Genomic DNA, 19,162 nt, shown 5'->3' with positions numbered 1-19,162 from the left:
GCGTCATGGAGTGGCAATATGCTAGATCTCATAACCTTTTGAGTATAGCTTGTTGGGGGTGAGATATTTGCTGATGGGAATGAGGAGGTCGAGAAACTCCAGTGTGTTTATGTAGCCCTTTGGATCTTTGCCTTTAGATTTATTTAAACAAATTAAATGCAGTGAATGGTGCATTTGTATTGCTTGGCATTTTGGTTACTGCCAGTTAGAGGAGTTTAATTCAAAGCCTAAAGCTATGAATTTGATAGTTTCCTTTGCCATAAACCTACTAGGTGGCTGAAGGTATAAGCCATATCCTCCAGCCTTGTCATTTCTGCAATATGGGGGTGGATTTCAATAATATAATATATATGAAGTCTTTTTAACACCTCAAAAGTGCTATATAAATGGGTTATATCCAGTATCAGAGGGGACCTGTTGAAATTAATGAACCAAAATTAGTCATGTCCATTAATTTCCGTGGGTCCACTTGGAGTAGGACTAACATTAGATACAATCCTAAATTTTCCCTTCACTCAGTAATTGACAATGACTGATTGCAAATACACCGTTTGCTTCCATGCTTGCAAAACTTGGGTGAGATTATAGAATGCTTTAATTCCTGTATGTGTGATCCTCTTGTGCTGAATATACAAATATAGGTTGGGAGGAAACTGGTCTTTTTTCGTTGCAATCCTATACCCATTTACAAACCGGGAGGAGTCCTATTAAACTCAGTAACTCATATTTCTGAGTAGTCCTATATAGGATTGCACTGCTTCCTCTTGTCCATATTCAAAGCGTACTTGGTTTGCTGTGTAAATTGTACACTAGCATCCTCTACACGTAGTCAGTTTTGTTAATACCTTGGTTCTAAACACCTTAAAGGTAAAGGTACCCCTGACTGTTAGGTCCAGTCACGGATGACTCTGGGGTTGTGGCACTCATCTCGTTTATTGGCCGAGGGAGCCGGCGTACAGCTTCCGGGTCATGTGGCCAGCATGACTAAGCCGCTTCTGGTGAACCAGAGCAGCACACGGAAATGCCATTTACCTTCCCGCCAGAGCGGTACCTATTTAGCTACTTGCACTTTGATGTGCTTTCGAACTGCTATGTGGGCAAGAGCTGGGACCAAACAATGGGAGCTCACCCTGTTGTGGGATTTCAGACTGCCGACCTTCTGATCGGCAAGCCCTAGGCTCTGTGGTTTAGACCACAGCACCACCAGCGTCCCTTCATTCCATTGATTTTGGTGGGAATTATTTCCATGTGTTTAAAATCAGAATCTAGGCATCCCTTGGATATGGATCAACTTAAACAGAATTTTTCTTACAGAATGAACTGTGAAAAGGTTGGAAAGTTGATTCTGGAATAAGAGGACAGTTCTTTGTAAATGTTTCATAAGTTATATGGTTAAACAAATTTCCAATTAACTTTTGTCACGGAAAGCTCTATAGAGTCATATATGTATCATTTCAGGGCAATGGACAAATTTTATGTACAAGATCTGAAGGGTTGTCTTTGCAACCATATGAGGAGTATTCCAGCACTGTGCGGCTTGTGTCTGAAAACTTCGTTGATTTTAATACGAAGAAATTAATAGATCGAGATATGCTGATGACAGTTTTGGCAAATGTTACCCATCTTCTGATCAGGGCCAGTTACAACATTGCAAAAAAGGCTGTATACAGGTAATGGACACAAGAAGAATCAGTTTAGAAATAAAATTTCTGTTATGCCAGTTTAGTATTCTTTGATGAAAACAAGTCAGAAAAAGTTTCCAAAGTCTTAAGGCCTTATTTATGCTGTTCATAATTTTCTGTCACCAAAATCCTAACTTTACCTATGTCAGCTCTAAGTATATTGGTATGTATGTTTTCTTGCCTAGATCTTGACCTGAAGACTTTTGGAAAATTACGTTCCAAGATGCTTCTTACTTATGGGTGAAATTTCCAGATAACAAGGGGGACAGGAATCCTACACCTTTAATAGCTCTGGAAGAGGAAGTTTAAGAAGGCAACTCATTAACAGAGTATAAAGCTGTTGCCAGTTCTTTGCAGATTTATACCTTACAATTGAAATTTTATTCTGGCAAAGTGAAAGGCCTTTCTACAAGTGAATTTTGCCCATAGCCCAGGCATTTACTTTTTTGCCATCATCATCATCATCATTATTATTTATGATGAGAGAGAACACACTGAACCCTCCTTGCCTGTGGTGATAGAGGGTATTAAATAAATTGGCTTCATCTAGCACATGCATTGTTGACAAAGCAGTTCATTTATAAAAGACCAGTTGCAGAGCGAGAAGGATGGACCTTCCTTTCTTGCATCCTATTAGGGCCTTTAAGTTGGAAAGTATGTGCTTCTGAATTCTAATAAGCTGACATTTTGTTAATCATTGTTCTGTACCAGACTGTGTGGAACAAGGAGACTTTATATTACCAAATCTCACATTTATTCTTGATTTTCATTCTATAAGATGAGGCTACTGTGTGCATTTGTTTGTGGCTACTATGGAGCTGTAATGTCAATTTTTTATTTTTTGCTGAAATGCCATGTTATTAAGATAGACTGATAGACACATCAGTAAAGATGTGCTGAGAGTTCTATGTGTATGTGCAGGGTATGAAATCTGATGTAGAAATTTGTATCCTGAGTCATCGGAATCTAATCTTCAATGAAACAACTTTCTGTCTGTCGTGGAAATCTTGGGAATGTGAAGTCTTTGACTAGTGAAGATTCAGATTGTAGGCAAATATGCAGAAGTCCTACTAGTGCATAGTCTGAGTCAATTGCAGTCCATCTTTTTACATCTCTGGTGATGTGAACTGATGACCTGGGCACAAATGACTAATTTGTAAATTGAGACGTTAGTATTTTATGAAAACATCAATGACTGGGAAGGGACCCTAGCACATGTTTACAAACTTGGCTTTAGTTCCTAACATACTCAGTTAGAGATACCAAATAGCTGGTGTTGGGGAAGGATGTCTGAGAGTCTGGAGAACCATGAGAATCAGAGTACATAGTACAGGGTTAGATGGAGAGGTAAAGCACATGCTTTGCTTGCACAATGTCCTAGGTTCCCTGATGCTTCAATTATTAAAGACTCAGTTAGCAGGCGATGTGGTCCCTCTCCCTCTCCCACATCCCAAGTTCCTGGATTGCTGTTGCCAGAGACCTGGCTGAATGGACAAATAGTATGATCTGATATAAGGCAGCTTCCTATGCTATCCTTTCCCCATCTTTCTGTATATCAGAGAACAAAGAACCCTGTATCAATAGAAAGTGCTAGAGTACTGCAAATGATGCAAAGCTCATATTGATTATGTTGGGAATTCATTTAGTATTTAATTCCAGGATATTTAATTCATCGCCAAATGTAATTGATGTGAACTATAAATTATTAACAAGATATGGTCCGAATCCATACCTGGGTAAGTTTTCTAAATGTATATCCCTTTCTAGTGAAATCCTTTAGTGTCTACTCAGAATTTGCCCCCATTGAGTACAATGATGCTTACAATGCTGTTCAGGAAGGTTAGCTTTTCAGTGATACATGGTTTTCACGATCCCTTTTATGTTTTTCTTTTCAAATCTTTCAGAAATATATTGATTTTATTTAATCAATTTATATACCTGTTAACTACAATATTCACGTGTGTGTGTTGCTGTCTTGGTACAGGTTGGATTCTGTCACTTTGGATACAGCAAATGCTAATCTCATAGATGTGTCTTCAGCTGCAGATGTGGAATATTGTGAATGTCCCCAAGGCTACTCTGGGATTTCTTGTGAGGTAATCTGTCATGGTTTTATATACAAGAAGGAAGCACTTTTTAATATACCTTCCCCATACAGACCATATTGTTTTTGCTTGCAGTTTTTAAAACCGGAACGGCAGAACAACATTTTAAAATCTGCATTGTTTATGGCAATTTTATCCACTTGCTAAAAAATAACATTTCCCCACATTTTTACAGGGTTTATAGCTAAAGAAACTGAAGGTTGGATAGGCCATAGATTATTTTTAAAGCTGAACACCTAACAGTTGTTCTGTTATAAATTTGGGAAAATGGTTGACAAATTACAATTTCTCATATGTGCTAATTGGCACTGTATGTCAGATTCCTGAATATATTTTAATGTACTTTAAGAAAATATGGCAGGATTTCAGGGAATATTGTAATAGGGTTTGGGATTATTTGGTCCATATTTGGGTCCTTTCCAAGACTGGTTTTATATCTGTATGATGGGATTCTGTCCCTGTGTGTCGGAGTATAAATATAAAAAAATAACATATTTAATTAGTGTTTTTTGTTTTGTAAATACAGACTATTACGCTATATAGCAAACATCACTACTTACTCCCCATGCCACACAAAGGTTCTGTTCAAGCATAGATCTGTAGATTGAGTTCAGAGACACGTTTGTGCTGTTGTTTTATAGGAGAACTAATGCAGAACTCACTTTTAATAGGTTTTCAAATATTCTAATAATCGGGTTGAAGTGCTGTAAAGAACCATTTTGTGCTGTCATTTCTTTCTTTCTTTCCTAGTCCTGCCTTCCTGGCTACTACCGAGTAGGTGGCATACTTTTTGGAGGGATTTGCCAGCCATGTGATTGCCATGATCATGCAACGGAATGTGACATTCATGGTGTTTGTGTTGTAAGTTACCTTGCAGTGTGCTTTCATTTTCATTTCCAAAAAGATCACATTAAAAAAAACCAATTCATATAATTTTTTCAGTTCAATGCAGTTTTGTAATATACCCCAAAGAAGCATCAAAGCGCATCTTCCCAACCAGCTTCTGTAACTTTTAAAAGTTTTTTGTGTGTGTGAATGTTAAAGGAATTAAATTATCTGGCTTAGGCAAGAAGTGACATAAAACACTTTTATATGAAAAGTCATGAAAGCCATAGCTTTTCCTTCTCAGCTGAGTGGAAAAATTCCTGTGGATCCAAGTAGGAAAAATATTGGAGCATAACTATGTGATTACATTTCCTCAACTTTTGTGCTGGTTCTGTTAAGTTCTGCACCAGAAAGGGAACCTTTCCTTAAAGTGATTTTTTTTAAATAAAAAAAGAACTTTAAATCTTCTAAATTAACCTGTTAATTTCCAGTGTTCAATATTAGCAAACTGATTTAGTCCACAGTCAAAGTAACACAACTAATCCATGAGACCAAATATTTGCTAATGAGGGAATTGTTGCTGCTGGCTTGGAAAAGCATATTGTCAATAGCCTGCTTGTTTCTTTGTCTCTGTTCTTTGAATCCTAATGCTGCATGTCATTTCATGCCGAGATCCCCCCTCTGGGGATAAAATTCCACTCAGAATAAGTATCAAAAGGTGTCTTGCATGTCTCACAGGCTTGCAAGCACAACACTACAGGGAGCTCTTGCGATCAGTGTTTGCCTGGGTTCTATGGGACGCCGTCCAGGGGGACTCCAGAGGACTGTGAGCCGTGCGCCTGCCCACTGAAAACTGCTTCAAACAAGTAAGCTGCTAACTGGAAACATTGCATGACATCTCCAGCAATATCAGACAAGCAGTGCCAGTTAGAAACAGAAAGGAATGGGGGGGTGGGAAGAGAAATCAATCTGAAGGGAAGGTGTTAAAACATGACAAGAATTCCACGGTACCCTTCAGAAATGATAGCTCCTAGACGGCTAAGACAAGGAGCTGGAAATTTTCCAGTACTTTACTGAATACAAATGTCGCCCTTGGGGTTTTTTTCTTGAAAAGGTATTTTCATGCATTGCTAATATTAGAAAATATTTTAGTGTTAACGCTCTTTATGTGAACAAAATCAATTCAGGCTGATTCTTGCACAGCTGCTAGATACTGGTAGCAATCCAGCAAGCTGCTATATAAGCAAGCTGAAAGGTTTGTGTATGCCCATTCGCTTTCCCCTAAAAGCATATTTCTCCCCAGTTCTTCATCTTTCTGAAATTTAAAAAAGCAGTTTATGTTGCCTCACAGAGAAGCTCTTGTTGAGGAAAGGGTCTGCAATGTACGCTCACCGGACAACACTCATTGTGGTGTTCTCTGTGGTGTTATCAGTAGCGACCACAATTCATGTAATAAATATACAGAGGGTGCATTTAATGTGTATTGCTTTTAAACTGTATAGGTTGATGATAATCCCCCAAATAATTGTTTTTTAGTTTCAGTCCTACCTGTCACTTGGATAATGGAGGTGAAGTTATCTGTGATAAATGTCCTCCAGGTTATGCAGGAGCCAAGTGTGAAAGGTATGCAACTAGAACCCTGGAAATAACAGCAAATATTGTCAATTAAATATATTTGGAAATAACAGTTTTGCTTCTGTCCTGTTTCAGAATTCTTGCTCAAAATACACATTACTTGTACCTGTGTCAGTCTCATTTCAGGAATGTGTCCCCAATGCTGCTTTTGGCAGAGGGTGGAAACCCCACTCCCTGCTGATTTGACACGTGTGTGTGTGTGTGTGTGTCTGTGTGTGTGTGTGTGTGTGTGAGAGAGAGAGAGAGAGAGAGAGAGAGAGAGAGAGATGATGTTGCAAAAAGGCTAGTCCATTCATGATGGGAATAATAATGATGGTTACCATATCTGCTCTTGTGTGTATACCAGAGCTTCCCAAACTTTCCATGTTGGTGACACGCTTTTCAGACATGCATCATTTCACGACACAGTAATTCAGTTTTACTAGCAAATTGGAGGGTAAACAGCCCTGGGAGGAGCTCAGGAAGCATTCACCTGATACTCCTACACACTGCAGCCGACACATTAATGTAACACACAGTTTGGAAAGCATTGGTAGGGTTGCCACATTTCAAACCATGAAAACCCAGACAGAAAAGTTGTTGAGCATTGCCGACATAGGCTGCCCTATGTCCGGATTTTCCTGGACATTTAGCCAAGTATCGCCTGGACACTGCTGTTGAATGTGGTATTCTGGATATGTCTGGGAAATTCCAGACGTATGGCAACCCTAAGCTCTGGTCTATGCATTGATGCTGCTGCAACTTACTGAGACTGGGGCAGGACAAAGCGGCAGAAAAGTTGGGGCTGTGTGGGTGCACTAACAGGAGTATTGGATTGACTCTGTCAGTGCATCAGCACAGCCCCGACCTCATTACGGCCTTGCCCTGCCCCAACGCTGTCCAGGTAAGTAGCAGCATCTCAGGGTTTGGAATGGCAGCTCTGCCCCACCACCCTGGCCACTACTGCCTGTGGCCCACCGTGGGGGAAGGGCATCTGCAAAAGATTGATGCAGAGCAGTATGCTGGGGTGATTCGAAAAAGCTGAGCTGACTTTGAATGCAGTGTGCACCCAGTTATTGGGAAAACATGTAAGTGAACTTGAATCTGAATCTTAAAAGTTTTGCCATGATGTTGGGAAATGTATTTCCCTTTGCCTGAATGGTTTGAAATCAAACTGCACGAGCAGTTTCCTTCTGACCTCACCATAAGTGCTGAAGAGCAAGGAACAGTAAGGAGTGTATTTTAAGGCTCTTTCCTGTTCCTTTTGCAGCCCTATCTTTACCTGCCCTGCTGCTGGTGTCATATGCCAGATATGGGGCAGGTGGGCCTAATTTGGACTGGTCTGGAAGTTTGCCATCATTCTAACATTTCACTATAAGTCTTGTAAGCAGTTGTAAATATATAACCTTTAAATAAAATATGTTTTTAAAATGAAGAATTAAAGTATGCAGGGGTGGTGGGTTGTTTTTAGTAATTTTAGAGAATATTTTGCCCCCTGCTCTCCCCATTTCTACTTTTGCCCCTGAAATCAAATTAGGTGCGCATGTAGCATAACAAAGGGTGAAATTATCTTTTCAAGCAGCATAGTAAAGATGGAAGTTAAGTTTTGCAGTCCTGTTATGTACTGTTTTCTCAGCCACTTCTCTACTAACCCTAGTTTTGCATCTGTACATGAACACACTATGCTCTTCAGACTTGTGTTCTGTTTCCAAAATGTGGCTTTCTGTAACCTGACACAATTTCCAATCCCTTGTGCAGATGTGCAAATGGGTACTATGGCGATCCTTTGGTCCCTGGGCAGTCCTGCATTCCTTGTGACTGCAATGGCAATGTAGATCCCACAGAAGACGGCCACTGCAATTCCCTAACAGGAGAGTGTCTGAAGTGCATTGGGAATACTATGGGACAACACTGTGAAAGCTGTGCTGATGGGTATTACGGGGATGCGGTGATCAGCAAAGACTGCCGTGGTGAGTAATTCCTGTTAAATCAGCTGATCAAGTATTTTTGTATACGTAGGACAGTTGCTTTATGTAACGTCCTAAAAAAAGGCACCTTAGGGTTGAGGAAATCAATGGATTAATAAATAGAATCACTTTACTCTTAACTGTGAACGCAGTGACTCCTCCTTTTCGCAGGTGTTCCTCTATGTTCCAGCAGAGGATCATTTTTGCAGAAGGGTGGGGGTAATATTTACTGATTCTTTCATCTCCCTCTGCTCCTTCACAAGCTGCTCTACTGTCTACTTCCCCAACTCTCCAGAGCAGATTTTGGGTGGCACACAGGCCTTTTGGAGGAATTGGTGAAAGTTGTCTCTCTGCTTTCCATTAGCAGAACAGTCCTGTGTGTCGAACTCCACCCAGGAGACATTCCTGTTAGTGGAAGCCTAGTTAGGATCCAAGCCATTTCATTGGCACCCCAATGCAAAAAATACTCGTGTTTCCTGCAATGAGAGTAGTTTCCTGCCTAATCTCTTTGTATGCATCACCTCCAGTACTTTTGTATTGGTACAAGGACATCTCAAGAAGAGAGTGAGGTAGATGTATTTCAACATGAATGGAGTCAAAACCATTTTTATTGTATATCCTATTATTTACAACAATGAGGCAAGAGTGTTTGAGGGTTTTCCAAATGCTACATCAGTGCTGGCAATGGGTTTGTCTCTGCAGTTCAGGCTGGGGCCAGTCATTTTATACAGCTCATAAAAGAGTATTTTGAATTCTGGAGCTCAGCTTTCTTTTTAGAAAATTTAGTCTATTTTCCAAAGATATGCATAGATATCTTTATAGTCTGTGGGCCAGTTCCCGCCTCTGCTTTTCACTGCATCTCCTTGTGAATCCCACAAAGCTGCTACTCAAATGTTGGACGACCCTCTAGAGCAGAATTGATGTAGAACAGAGTTGCAGTTGGAGGGGGGGGGGACACACAGAACCGCCCCCCTTCTTTCCTGAGTGGAAATACTTTCCTTTCACACATGGCACTGTTTAGATCTTGGCCTTCATTTTAAGTCCAGGATCCAAAAATACAAATTTAAAATATTGATGGAAAGAATATGCAAAAGTGGGGTATAGAATCCTAAACCTCACATAGAGAAAAGTTATTCAAGTATTTTGTTAATAGCTGGTTATATTCAGCTTTTCTATTTGTGCTTTTTACACATCAGAGTGTGGGTGCCATGTGAATGGCTCCATTTCCAGTGTCTGCCATCCGAAGACTGGTTTGTGCCAATGCAAAGGAAATGTGGTGGGACTCCAATGCAATAAGTGTTTGGTAAGAAAGAAATAATAAATCTTGATGTTAGCACACATGATTTTACTTCTTTTGCTCTACTTTTTGCTCTATTAGTAATTTACGCATGTTTTACTGGTGTCCCCCTAGGCAGTGCCTGTGGGTGCAATAGCACCCTTTGAAAGCCTTCCCTTTTGTCAATGAAGGCTGTGCACGCCCCCCCTCACTTTGCCAGCAGTTACTCTTTTGTCAATTATACTATGACCTTAGTGTTATGGTCCTGGCCCTGTGCAGAGTTACTGAAAATCCGGTCTTTTCTTTTCAGTCAGATATATAGAGACAGACAGAAGATACCATGCACTATTTATACTCCAATATTTGTGTTGGTGGAGCGGCCTGGTGGTGGTAACCTTCATGCTGTCTTGAGACATGGGCCGAATCATAGTACATTCATATCTCGGGTTACAGCCGCTTCAGGTTGCGGACCGCCGAAACCCGGAAGTACCGGAATGGGTTACTTCCGGGTTTCAGCGGTTGCATATGAGCAGGAGTGCTAGATCGCGCTATGCGCAGAAGCGCTGAAATGCAACCCACGTGTGCGCAGATGCGGGTTGCAAACGTGCGTCCCGCACGGTTGCGTCCACTGTAGTCATAATGCCTTACCCTGTGCTGAACTTGGTTACCTCAGCAATTTTTAGATTTGGGCTAATAGCTCCAAATATATGTCTAAAAACATGTGTAAGTGATGTGGATTGTAGTATTTGACATTGATGAGAAGTGAAAAAGTTGAACTTTTTTTTTTCATTTACTTGTGCTGCATGGTTATTCAATGATAAGTAATGTTGGGATCTGTTCATATGCTAATTGATTCTTGACAAACAAAACTGCCGCCCCCACCACACCCTGCCCCCATTTTTATTTTTGTGAACTTTTGCATTTAAGGAGTTTCATCTAGGAAACTGGATGTGTATTTCAAAAGCCTTTCTAAAATAACAATATTTGCTTTTCCTATATATTCTCCAAAGGCTTCTGATGGGCACAGTAGAACCCATAAGTTCTATGTGGTGGGGGAAATGTGAGCTGGGAGCTGTTTTCCAACACACTGCCTAGCAGAACTGCACTATTTTTATGCAGGCCAAAGAGCAGGAATGGATCGCATTCAGCGATGAAAAAGAAAACAAGAGAGGAATTGTTTTTGTTTCAGGGAACTATGAAATATTGCTGAAACACTTTTCTTTTCTCTGTGACAGCTTGGATATTACGGCCTAAGTAGCGGACTTGGCTGCCGTCCCTGCAACTGCAGTAAAGCTGGCTCAACTGCTGAGGACTGTAATGATGAAGGACAATGTCTCTGTGTGCCGGGAGTGGCTGGGGAGAAGTGTGATCGTTGCGCTCATGGCTTTTATGCATTCCGGGACGGTGGCTGCACATGTAAATTATAGCCCATAATCTGGTCATGGCAGTTTCTTAAACTCTTACGAATTTTCTTTTAACAAAATGCTTTGTGCTGCACCATGGGAAACGTCAGTTGTGAGCCTCTTTAGCATTTATTTATATGTAAAGCCTGGTCAGCAGAGTGATATCAAAGCATTTCTCATCAAGTTTTGTCTGCAACGGGAATCCAATTAATCCAACTGTTGGAATAAAGGTTTAGGCTTATGAAAATGGTTCCTGTGCCAATTTTCCCTTTGCCATTTGGTGTGGGGATTATAGGAGGTGCGTTGGTAATAATCTTGCTTTTACCGTTGACTCAATCTGTTAAGAATTTCTGGGGGGGACGGGACACAGAGGTACGCATACCCCTAAACCTTTTGTGACTCTTAAGTTTGGCCTCATTGAGGTGCAGTATTTCAATATGAGTAGGAAAATGAGAATACCCCTAAACACTTTTTTAAGAAAAAAAAAGCACTGGTTACACCTAAGACACAACAGTGTACCTTGGATGATACCAGTGTACGTTGCAATTCAGACATTGGAAAGGACTTCATAGGAAATGTTTATGAACTACTTCCTTCCTTATGAGTAAACTCACAGGCGGAGGCCACCTAAGGCAGAGATGGACCTGATGCTACAGCACCGCTACTAGCACTGCTATTAGTCTACTAGCACTGACAAAATGGGTTACTTGCTCCCTGTCTTCTTCCTGTAGCTTGCAATTGTGCTCATACGCATGATGTTTGTGATGGAGATTCTGGAAGATGCATCTGCCCTCCTCATACTGAAGGAGAAAAATGTGAACTATGTGAGGAGAACTTCTGGGGTCTTGATCCAGAGAATGGGTGCAAGGTAATGTTGTGCTTGTTAGGAACCTTTTAAAAAACAAAGCTTTAAAAAATATTTCACAAGATAGCACATTGAATTTGTGGTATTTAGACACTACAAATTAGGTCAGCTTCTGCTATGTTGTTTTTGCTGATGCTGGTAAAAAGAAACTTTTTCTTCTTCCTACCCTATGTTTTGATGTATCTAGAACAATATATATTCCCTTTATTGACATATATGAGGTTTATGACATTTAACCATGAATCAAGGTAAATATCTGTAAGAATTTCACAGTATATAACAGTTTCTTTCACTTAATCAATCCATCTTCACTAATGAGAGCTGTATTGTGTTACTAGCAAGATACATTGTCTTTGAGAGGACAAGGAATTTCCCTGAGTTTGAGTCTTTTTCTGGTTGTGGAGAAAGAAATACCATTCAGCAATGCATTAATTAAAAACTGGCTAATACAGCCTTGGATTCTATATAGCTGTATTCTCAAAATATTTATAACCTGAAGCCTAAGCAGTCTATTTCTAAAAAGCTAGTATGAAGCAAAAAGCTAGAATTTGTCCTCCAAGGGAGATCACCTTTATCATAACAATGTGTTTCATTTAAAAAACAAAAAGAAGAAGCCGCTAAAAGCAGGTTCTGTGGCTCTAGAACAATTTGACTAGTTCCATATTTTCACATGGGAACACTCAGATTTGACATCGTGCTAGGAGCTTATAGCTGCAAGTATAGGGGAAAAAATGTGACAAGCACATTGTAAGTGGTAGACAAAGAAGGTATAATAAGGAATTAGATGCAGTATGCAAACTGCAAACCAGTGAGCTGTGACTTCAATAATCTCTTCATTAGGTGAAAAGAAGCCATTAATACACTTTCAAGGGATTATCTACTCTACAGATGTAAGATTTAACACCCTTTCCTCTGTCCAGAGGACTATGGAAGTGGTAATTATGCGAGGAGAACCAGGGATCTTTCACAAAGTATGATCAGAACCTTTTCTAAACTACAATTTCCAGATTATTTTTTTTAAGAGAAGAGCAGCAGTTCAGCTAATAAAAACAGCAATAGAATCAAAGCTTATTTAAAGCTTATCTTAAGATGTTGGTGGAACACTGATAAAGAGGAAGGTGATTTAACTTGCTGAGGTAGGGAGCCATATATGGGGTGTTGTGAGAGTCTTCTGCCTCCTTTTCCTTGCTTCATGGCCAAGTAATTGTTGTATAGATGGGTTTTTTTAAAAGGTATTGTAATGGTGATGGCTCGTATTGGATATATCCCCTTTATTGACATATATGAATTGAATTAGGACGTCAAGCAGCATTCAGGACAAAATGAAAACTATGGTTTAGAAACAGAAATAAGGCAACCTGCAAACCGATATTATCTACTTAGGGAAAATATAATTTAGGGCTCAGATTATAAATCTTTTGAGAATGTTGGGTAAAGTATTCAATTTCTAAAGTTGGACTTTCCTCTACAGAAAATTGCTGGCAAGTTTTAATGTCTGTCAAAAGTTTATAGTTTCTGAACTTTATGACCTTTGCAAGATTCACATATCTCTTGTCCTGTTTTCTTCTAAGGCCTGCAATTGCAGTGATATAGGTTCAGTCAGTCTCCAGTGTGACCAGCTGACTGCTCAATGTCAGTGTAAGAATGGATACGGAGGAGACAGCTGCGCTATCTGTGCTTTGGGGTATAGAGACTACCCAGATTGCATTCCTTGTGATTGTGACTTGCGTGGCAGCAAAGTAGACATGTGTGATCAAAATCAAGGAATCTGCAACTGTGAAGAGGAAACTGGTGCATGTGTCTGCAAGGTAGCATGAAACCTTTGCCTGCGTATTATTTTTCTTTGTGCGTTTTTCTTTGCCTGTAATACAATAATAGTCACTTACATAGACAACTAGTGTTTCCTGGAAAAAAAGCCAGGTTTAGGTTAATACAGGAGCAAAACAAATGTGTAACCTTCAGACTGGACATGCAAAACATTTACCTTGTAGGGAAGAGTTTAGACCAAAATTGGGTGTTAGAACATTGAATTAGGACATCAAGCAGCATTCAGGACAGAATGAAAACTATGGTTTAGAAACAGAAACAAGGCAACCTGTATTAGCTTCAGTCATACATGATATACAGTAGGTGTAACAGTGAATAGTTTGTCAGGGCAGGAATGGGGCAAGGCATTGGAGGAGCTCTGGGTTGGCTGTGTCAGCTTATTGTAGGTGTTCAATTGTGTGTCCAAAGTGCTCATGCACCTGTAGGACAATACTGCTGGCAACTCAGAGCTTGCTGCCACTTTGCCTCACCCCTTCCTTGTCCTCGTGAACACATCACTACCCCTGTGAGAACACCGCTGCTGCTTTTCACAACCTCCTCATGTGTCTGTGCTGGAGGTTCATGTGGTCCATGGGTACAATATACTGGCTATAGTCAAGAGCAGCATTGGGACTCGGATGAAACCAGGCATGCTCATGGTTTGTGTGTTGATCAAGCAGTTAAGAGTAGCAAGCAGTATGGTAGCAACTACTGGAACGTTTACTCCAGTCATGCCACAAGCCACTCCATACTAAATAAGAAGTTCTCTAGATGGCAAACTGGAGACCTATGAGCTGAAACTGTTCAGTTCAAGCCTTACTGGCGTTAACAATCTATTTCTTTGTCAGGAGAATGTGATTGGATTGCATTGCAGTGAATGCAAACCTGGGACGTTTGCTCTTCATGCCACCAATGCTTTGGGATGCATTTCATGCTTTTGCTCTGGGCTGTCGGAGTCGTGTTCAGAAGTAGAAGACCATGTGAGAGTTCCAGTGAGTAAAGCAGTTTCGCCTTCTGTGCCTGGTTTTCTGTTGCATTTGAACCTTGTCTTGTCATAATTTGATCTGCACGCAGCTTGATCTCATATTTGATCCCAGTGACTGCAAGAACAGCAGAGAGCTGGGAAGAGGCTTTAAGACCATGTGCCATTGCCACCTTTATTGGACATCCAGATAGGAGCAGATGAGTTAGTTGATTTGTATCTGTTGTAAACAGTCTTGGAGATAATTTGATTGGCGGGTGGGATACAAAAGTTTGTAATAAACAAATAAAATATTACTAGCATTTGTATACATCTCCCTGTCAATGAAGTTTGGATTGGATTGAGCTCTACTAATCCTAGGGTACAACCCTAAAGTTCTGCCACAACATGATAATCATGCAAAGAAGGTATTCGCTACCTTTTATTCCTCTGCTGCTGTGGCTGCTTCTCCCTCACTGCCTTGCTTTGACATGACCTGTGAACTATACATGGGAAAGCCAGTGATGCATCCATATACTGCCATTCAGCTTTATGAAACTACTTCATAGTAATACAGGAATATAACACATTAAAAAATTAATTTCCTTCAAAATTTCAAAGTTATAATGTGTATGCTTTATTTACTTGAAAACAGATCATTTGAAATCTTGCTAAGCTAGAAACGATATAGTGCATTTTACAAAGAGGTATGACCTATTAGTCTGTCATTTCAGCTCACCCTGTCTCTGCAGCAGACTGTTCTGTATGTGGTTTCTCACAGTAACCTCACTGGAACCAGTGAAGGTGTATTTTCCCAGTTCCCTGATATCTTAATGGATGTCAAAGCAGTCCGACAACACTTGACTACAGAACCTTTTTACTGGAAATTGCCGGATCAGTTCCAGGGAGACCAGGTAAGCATATGAGTTATTTTTAGAGTCGGACCTAGACATTCTTTGAGTACTCCCACTGAAATAGTTGTGACTGATGTAACCCCCTTAGGGTCCATTGATTTCAATGGTTCCGCTCTAACTATGAATAAATCTGGATTTGACTGTGGTTCTATATATTCTGGGGGTGGGGACATTAGAAGGACTGCAACTTTCTAAGAACTTTGAAGAGAAACAAAAGTAAATATATATTTTAAAAAACCAGTGTGCATAATTTTAGTATTCATTCAATTCTTATTTCTAAATGCATGTCAAAGCAAAAGTATTTTCTGTAGCATATTTAGATTTTGTGCTAGATTTGAGCCTGCTTGCAGAATAATAGAACTGAGTGAAAGGGCTTTTTCATATAGCACTTACTTACCGTAGTTTATGGAATTCAGTGCCACACAATGTGGTGTTGGCCACTATTTTAGATGACTTTTAAAGGAAATTAGGCAAATTTACAACTGAGATATTTACCAAATGTTTACTTTGATTGTCCAATGGAACCTCTCTGTGTTATAAGGTAATATACCCCAGAATACCAGCTATTAGGGAGCCATAGTGGAAGAAAACTATTAACTTCATGCCCTGTTTAAGAGCTTCCCGAAGAGCTTGTGGTTGGCTGCTGCCGAAAAGAAGATTCTGGCTTTGATCAACCTGTGCTCTTTTTTTTTTGTTAACACAGTCAAGGTCTCGCAAGGACCTGTGTACTGGCAATATCAACAGTCCCAAACTTTATTTAAATTCATTTCCAGAAAATCTGTGTTGTGAAGTATTTTGCTTTCATTTTGCAATCTCAGCTCTTGCAAAGTTTCCATTAAATTTCAAGATGTGAAAAATCATCTGAATAAAGGTAGTCTCAATATCGGACTACTTTGATATCAGACTAAGGATGAGGAGCATAGGGTTTGCTGCTGAGTTTCAGTTAAGCTTTTCCCTCCTCCTGATCTTGATTTCAGTTAAAATTATCAAAGAAAATAAAAGTGTAATGATTTATCATCCAAACAGCTCATGGCATATGGTGGAAAATTGAAATACTCAGTAGCTTTTTATGCATTGGATGGCACTGGAACCTCAAACCTCGAACCACAAATCTTAATGAAAGGGGGTCGCACCAGTAAACAAGTCATCTATGTGGAAATTCCTGCTCCACGGAATGGAGTAAGAAAAGATGAAGAAATAGAAATGATAGAGGTGAGTTTAAAACATTTCAATTAGATGAATTAGAGGCTTTGCCTGCAAGAAATTCTTTTTCTTGTACTACTTTGGTACTCCCTCAACATTTGTCTTAGGACCATTTTGCTCAAGCAAGATGTAATGTCTTTTCATATAGATCTGGGAAGGAGTCTTAGATGCCTGTTAAAATTCCACACATATTGTGGAAACATGTTAATCCTAGATCAACGCTTTGTTTGAAAACATTATCGATACTATGGGTGAAAACAGATAACAGCAGCAATGCAGAGATTTTGCTTGGTGCACACTGCATTTGGGCTGTTTTAATACCTCTCCAGACTGGGTTGTACACCATTTGAAGATATAGGCTGGGTTCACAAGTAACACTGAGCCATGGTTGACATGAGCCAAGGTTTATAAACCAACAACAAACTATGGTTTTCAAATTCAGGCGTAGCACAATATTGCAACATAGGGATGGGCTACAGTGTAATTTTATGTTGCTCGCACAGTCTGTAACCATTCCCCTGCCATATCAGAGTGCACGTGAAGACAATTTAAGAGCTTGTTTTGGCTTCTGCCTGGAACCAGATTCATTGGTTGTGGAAGTGCCTATTTGCTCTCCTCTTCAATTGCAAAACTAATACTATCAAACAACATTGTAACATTGGGTGTTCGCAAGTGATGCAAATTTATTTATTTTTCTTTAGAGTGCCTGGAAATATTTTAATTCGGTGTCTGATGAATCTGTTTCACATTCTGACTTCATGTCAGTGCTGAGCAATGTTGAGTACATCTTGATAAAGGCGTCCTATGGTCAAGGATTACAACAAAGCAGGTAAACCTCTGCTAATTACTCTACCTAGGGGCTCTTAACTTTGATAAAATGTGAGTAAGGTAGTAAGCATGTTATCTTGATATGAGTGATACTCAAGGGCCACTTTCCTCAAAAAACCCTGAAAGTCATGGTACCTTACAGAACAAGCCTTCTGTGCAGCCTTTTGCAGTGGAAAACTGGTAGTGTCCCAGTGCATGTGGGAAACTGCTTGTGCTTGGTGAAGCTCTCTTTGGTTCTAGTATTATTTTTTTTAGGAAACTAAGGGTTAAATTAGTAGGAATCAGATTATTAGTGCATATTTGAGAGATTACCTGCATAGTCAAGATATAAATGGCAATACCTAAGGCAGGCTGTTTTTAAAAGCCCTGAAATGGGCTCCAAACCAAACTTTGTGATTGAAGCACACCCCTAGCAAACCGTCAAATTGCATGTTCTGTTTCCTAAATGAACATCACTGCATCATTTTTTATTTTTTGTTTTATGTAATTATCTCTTAGAATCTCAAATGTCTCTATGGAAATTGCTATGAAAGCTGATGAGATGCCCTTGATTAAGGAAGTTGCTCATCTCATTGAGAAATGTATATGCCCTGAAGGTTATGCAGGCCTCTCATGCCAGGTATGTTACTTGCTGGGGAGTCTTAAAATATCTTCTGAACAAGCAAAAGTTCAGTTGCCGTTTAAAAGCATGTTCATCTCTTTTATGATGTAGAACTGTGCACAAGGATACTACAGAGAGAAACAGTATGTGGACAAGTCTGCAAACCTTAAAGCCTTCCCCTCATTCATCCCACCTTGCGTGCCATGCAGATGCAACAATCACAGTGATGTTTGTAACCAAGAAACAGGAAAGTGTTTGGTATGTGGACTTACTAGGGCTAGGCTGCTTTTTGTCACAGTATCAATAACTTAACAACTCGGGGGGGGGGGTGTTTCCAAAGAATGGAAGTTCATGAAAATCCTATTTAGTTCCCAAATTGAAAATGTGAAGTAGTTTTTTACACTTGGATAGTATACATTTCGACAGAAGCTGCACACTGCTTTGGATTAATCGGTAGGTAATCAGAGGCATGTTTTTATTTCATTTAAGCATTTACTTAAGGTCTGTAAGGAACAACAACAAGGAACAATTTAACACACACACCCATTTTTGCAGCAATGGGGGATGGGGTTGGCAGTGTAATGGTTGTGCTTAACAAATTAAACTTCACTGATAAAGTAAGGCCCTCTGAATTCAGTGTTTTAGTATTGCAGCGGTTACAAACAAAAAAAAAGCTTTAATTACAGTTTATAAAAATTAACATGGGCTAGTCACGAGTAGGGGTGACTTGAATTGGCTTGAGGGACTTGGGAGGTATTGAGACTGCATTTTGGAATACCTTTGGCAAAGTATACTTGTTCCTCTCTTGCAGGGATATTAGGGCCTGAGATGGAATGTTCCTGTTCCTTATACCTTGCTGTTTTTCTAGATTTCAGTCTCTTTTCTTTTCCCACCAAAGTTAAATGTGCTCCATTGAGTTTTCTGCTTTCATCTTAAACTTCCTGATTTTGCCTGCTAGGACTGCAGAGATAATACAGCTGGTGACCAGTGCAGTGTTTGTGCTCCAGGCTATTACGGCAAGGTGATTGGATCTGTCAATGATTGTTCTCTGTGTGCATGTCCAAGAATGAGCCCAGGGAGGTAACTAAAAATTAACTTTGATGTTTTTAATA

The 19,162-nt window shown here is 39.9% G+C and overlaps 1 protein-coding gene across 1 annotated transcript in view; it reads left to right on the top strand.

The window, feature by feature from the left end:
- Positions 1–19,162, top strand: part of LAMA1 (laminin subunit alpha 1) — an 86,281-nt gene that overhangs the window by 35,172 nt on the left and 31,947 nt on the right. The window contains exons 14-30 of the mRNA XM_083449974.1: positions 1,459–1,670; positions 3,667–3,778; positions 4,538–4,648; positions 5,351–5,478; positions 6,149–6,235; positions 7,985–8,196; positions 9,390–9,496; positions 10,705–10,885; positions 11,604–11,740; positions 13,309–13,545; positions 14,392–14,535; positions 15,239–15,418; positions 16,445–16,630; positions 17,323–17,450; positions 17,948–18,068; positions 18,162–18,308; positions 19,009–19,130. Of these exons, the coding sequence (XP_083306100.1) occupies positions 1,459–1,670; positions 3,667–3,778; positions 4,538–4,648; positions 5,351–5,478; positions 6,149–6,235; positions 7,985–8,196; positions 9,390–9,496; positions 10,705–10,885; positions 11,604–11,740; positions 13,309–13,545; positions 14,392–14,535; positions 15,239–15,418; positions 16,445–16,630; positions 17,323–17,450; positions 17,948–18,068; positions 18,162–18,308; positions 19,009–19,130 (2,552 nt within the window). The remainder of the gene's footprint in view (positions 1–1,458; positions 1,671–3,666; positions 3,779–4,537; positions 4,649–5,350; positions 5,479–6,148; positions 6,236–7,984; positions 8,197–9,389; positions 9,497–10,704; positions 10,886–11,603; positions 11,741–13,308; positions 13,546–14,391; positions 14,536–15,238; positions 15,419–16,444; positions 16,631–17,322; positions 17,451–17,947; positions 18,069–18,161; positions 18,309–19,008; positions 19,131–19,162) is intronic.

This window comes from Podarcis tiliguerta, assembly GCF_965153285.1.
Source record: "Podarcis tiliguerta genome assembly, chromosome: 7".
Classification (NCBI taxonomy): Eukaryota; Metazoa; Chordata; class Lepidosauria; order Squamata; family Lacertidae; genus Podarcis; species Podarcis tiliguerta.
This window is presented reverse-complemented; position numbering and strand designations above follow the sequence as displayed.